General features: G+C 40.7%; 1 protein-coding gene across 1 annotated transcript in view; it reads right to left on the reverse strand.

Annotated features, from left to right (window-relative positions):
- Positions 1–544: 544 nt before the first annotated feature.
- The window catches only part of LOC105533550 (serine protease 58-like), a 6,647-nt gene continuing 3,301 nt past the window's right edge, over positions 545–3,890 (reverse strand). The window contains exons 4-5 of the mRNA XM_011972029.1: positions 1,415–1,551; positions 545–694 (exon numbers count right to left, since the gene is read on the reverse strand). Coding sequence (XP_011827419.1) covers positions 545–694; positions 1,415–1,551 — 287 coding nt within the window. The remainder of the gene's footprint in view (positions 695–1,414; positions 1,552–3,890) is intronic.

The raw sequence follows: 3,890 nt of genomic DNA on the forward strand, positions 1-3,890 counted from the left end.
CCTCAAGGATTGCTTATTTACATATATTTTCCAGACTTTACCACACTTTCATATGCTTTTTTACCTTTTAATAAACTATGTGCTCAGTTTTACAATATCCTCCCCTAATTTGTCTGCCTCTCTGGTGTTACTTCTCCTGACGCTGCCACTCAGAATGTTTTATTTTATGTGTTCATGGAGCTTACTGCTCATCTCTGTTATAGCAGTTATCACAAGGTACTATAATTAGCTAACTGATGGCCAAGGTCATGTCATAGTCACTCAGGCATCCTTAGCAAAGGCAGTGCCTACTAAACAGCTAGTGGTTAATTTTTGAATGAATAAACACAAGGTGAAGAGGTTGCTAAATTTCTCATTATCCTCAAAGTTTACATGACAAAGGCATCAGGAGTCATGGCATGGGTTCTTAGCCACTCATTTTTTTTTTTAATCAGATGTTTTCTCTTTGGATTTTGTTCCAAAATAACAAAGATGAAGAGAGTTGTAGATCCAGTGTAGAAATTATGAAGAGGTGGTACTGAGGGGATATGGGAACAGAGGCGCCTCAGTGGGTATCCATAATTTTCAAGATCCATCTTGCATAGTGATGAACATCTGTGAAGAATCCTTCACTTCCTAGGGTGACGCTTCCTTCTGCCCAGGACAAGATTCCATGCAACCTCCCATTGCAGATGGCTGGGGCTGCCGAAACTTCCTTATAGAGAGAAGGAACAGAAGGTCAATGTGTCCTTGTCCTTACGGAACAAGAGTAAATGCCAGCTGGGCGTGGTGGCTCAAGCCTGTAATCCCAGTACTTTGGGAGGCCAAGGTGGGTGAATCACAAGGTCAGGAGATCAAGACCATCCTGGCCAAATGGTGAAACCTCGTCTCTACTAAAATACAAAAATTAGCCGGGCGTGGTGGTGCGTGCCTGTAGCCCCAGCTACTTAGCAGGCTAAGGCAGGAGAATCGCTTGAACCTGGGAGAAGGAGGTTGCAGTGAGCCAAGATTACTGCACTCCAGGCTGGGTGACAGAGTGGACAACATCTCCAAAAAAAAAACAAAAAAAAAGTAAATGCCAAAAAGTGGCACATAAGAATAGCAAAACCATCTAAGAGAATGGGCTTATTTTTCTTGAGAGGTGGCAGACCTCTCTTTACATCCACAGAAGTCTTACCTCTAAGGTTCAAGCTTGACCCAACCCCAGAGCAAGCAAGACAAAGGACAAATAGTTCTACCCTAAACCTCTGCCACTCTGAAAGATGAGAAGGGCAGTGGTTAGAAACCCAGAGGTGAGTAGGGAGGGGAGAGGGACTTCAGCTCTTTGCTCCTCACTCTCGGGAGGCCTTTTGGATGAGTGCTCTTTGATTCTGCATTATCACCACTCCTCCCATGGGACTCTTGCTATCTTCCTGTAAACAGAAGGGAGAAATACCTTGTTTTCAGATAGGATCCTTAGAGGGTGTCCCACACAAATGATGTTTCCTGCCTGTTCTTCTTTGAGTCTATCCTGACAGTCATGGAATGGAAGAGAATGTTGGTTGATCCATGTCAGGATGTCAGGATCACTGACTGTGGGAAAGAGAAAACAAACTCCAGAGTGACTCCTCTTATCACAAGGGCTCTTGTAACCAGATCCTGTTTTGTAAATAAATTCAGTTCTGAGAATATTCAATGCAGGTAGCAGCAGACACTCCATTCTCCATAGGATTCCTTGTTCAGTAATCTCCATGGCGGAGAAGTAGGTTTATAAGTCCCCTTTGTCAGATATCAAATCCATAGTTCTTTCTGTACTATGCATCTTTTATAAAAAAATTGAAAAAACTGTGAGTTATTAGTGACCACAAGGAGAAAGAGACAGTAATGAAGCCATCGTCCCAAAGATTTTGCCCCTACACACACACCTTTATTGGGTATCTACTTGATCCTTTTCACGTTTAGTTATAAAGCGAAAAACTATTTTAATGCATATAAAACTGCTTTTGAAGTTAAACAGATTATTTATAAGTGTTTATAGTATGTGTATTGATATAAATATACATATATGTTTCCCCCTAAGTAGTTGCCATGTTGTTCAACTCCATAATAGCAATTGCTATTATACTGTCAACTTCAGGATACAGGGACTTTAACCAAGGTATTATGTAATTTAAATTTCTGGTAGAGAATAGCAAAGAGAGAGGGAAAAAAAAACATTGACCAGAGATTGCTCAAACTAAGTCCAGTGTTGTTTAAGGAGCAGAGATTTTTCTGATAGAGTGCATCCAATAAAATGCCCTAAAGCAGATTAGGCCAGAAGGTGTCAGGTCAGAGAAGAAGGAGAAATTATGTTCAGTTTTATGTTTTTATGGGAACTAAATTAAAATACGTGTAAAAAGCTAGGTGAAAGTAAGTTAAGTTACTTGAAATAATGAATTTCTAACAAATATTGGAAGTCCTGTACCAGAAACCTTATAGAGGTATTGTTTGTCACTGTGATTTTGACATTCAGAACCTGTATACCTCTGTATAGTTTTGTTTTGTTTTCAAATGGTAAGGAATAAATTACATCTGTAAATTGTGATTCAATTACTTTGAATAAGACTTATAAAGGACAAAAATCATCCAAGCTGCAATTGTTCAGAAAACGTGTTCACCTAGATTCCCAAGTACTTTGTTTCTAAATTGAAAAATGAAGCTGCAAAATACGGAGAATATAATAGTTTCTGCTTTTTATTTCTGTTTTTTTTTTTTTTTTAAATCAAAGACTGACTTTTAAAATTCCACTTTTAATTGCTTTTACAGAACAGGTACATTGTTCTGTAGCCACCAGAGAAAGATTTAAACCTCATTAATAGATCCAGGACAACTTGCTTGAGCAAACATGGCTTTTGCAAGATAATCAATGTCAGCCTTCACTTCTTAAAATCAGCTGATCAGGATCAGAGGTCCTCTGACAGAAACGTCTCAAAGCACCAACCAATCAACAGCAATCCCCCTGAAGTAGCCAGGCCTCGACAGATGATGGGACCCATTCATACCTCTGAAAGTCCTCCAATCCCTCAACTCCAAGCTTTCCGCAAACCCCATATGCTAATCAGCACTCCACTTTGCTTAGTGGGATGGTGCCTGGTCAGCATTGCTCTGACTTGCTGTAATAAGCAATAGATTTAGATTGGTCATTTCATTTCAGATATGAAGTGGTGGCATCCTTATCCTCAACAATACCTAAAGAGAGAACAGTGGAGTAACAGCCAACAAGGACCAACAAACACATTAGAAAGTAACTTTCTTCGTAAGTGTTCTTTACTAGACAGGCTCCTGCAGAGACCAGATCTTTCTGCTCATCCCAGTTTCAGCTCACAGGGGAGATGGGTGTGTGCTTACAACATGGGCTGCCACTGTTTTTCCCATGAAGCATGTCAGGCCAGGGAGATACCAACTGATTATACCATAATAATCAACTTCCTTATGAACCACCCAAGTCTCCACCTCTTAGTGGGAACTCTGGGATGGAGCAGTAGGTATGAGTAGCACTCTTTGTGGGGAACCAGCTCTGGTGACAGGACAGGTGCTCCCTCAACCATTCTCTTGTCTCCCAGGGTTCTCTGCACATAACTGGGTTCTCTGTAGAGGGTGTAGGAAGCATCCTCTGCTGCTTCACCACATCACATATATTTTATGTTCATTTCCCCCACTGTTCTTCCATTGTGTGATGGGTTTTCAGCAACTATCAATGACTAAGTCACCCTCCCACAGACTGCCTTCATGCTGTCTTTTGTGCATGAGGACTCCTATTTCTCCCACCTGTACTTCAATCCAGTTCTCTGGACTCTTATCTTCAATATTCTAGAGATATAAAAATTACTGTCTGCTCCATTTTTTGATGTCCGAGCGGCTGCCCTTTATCAGTCTCTTTGAATTTTATCTTT

The sequence above is a fragment of the Mandrillus leucophaeus genome, unplaced genomic scaffold (assembly GCF_000951045.1).
Source record: "Mandrillus leucophaeus isolate KB7577 unplaced genomic scaffold, Mleu.le_1.0 Scaffold1260, whole genome shotgun sequence".
Classification (NCBI taxonomy): Eukaryota; Metazoa; Chordata; class Mammalia; order Primates; family Cercopithecidae; genus Mandrillus; species Mandrillus leucophaeus.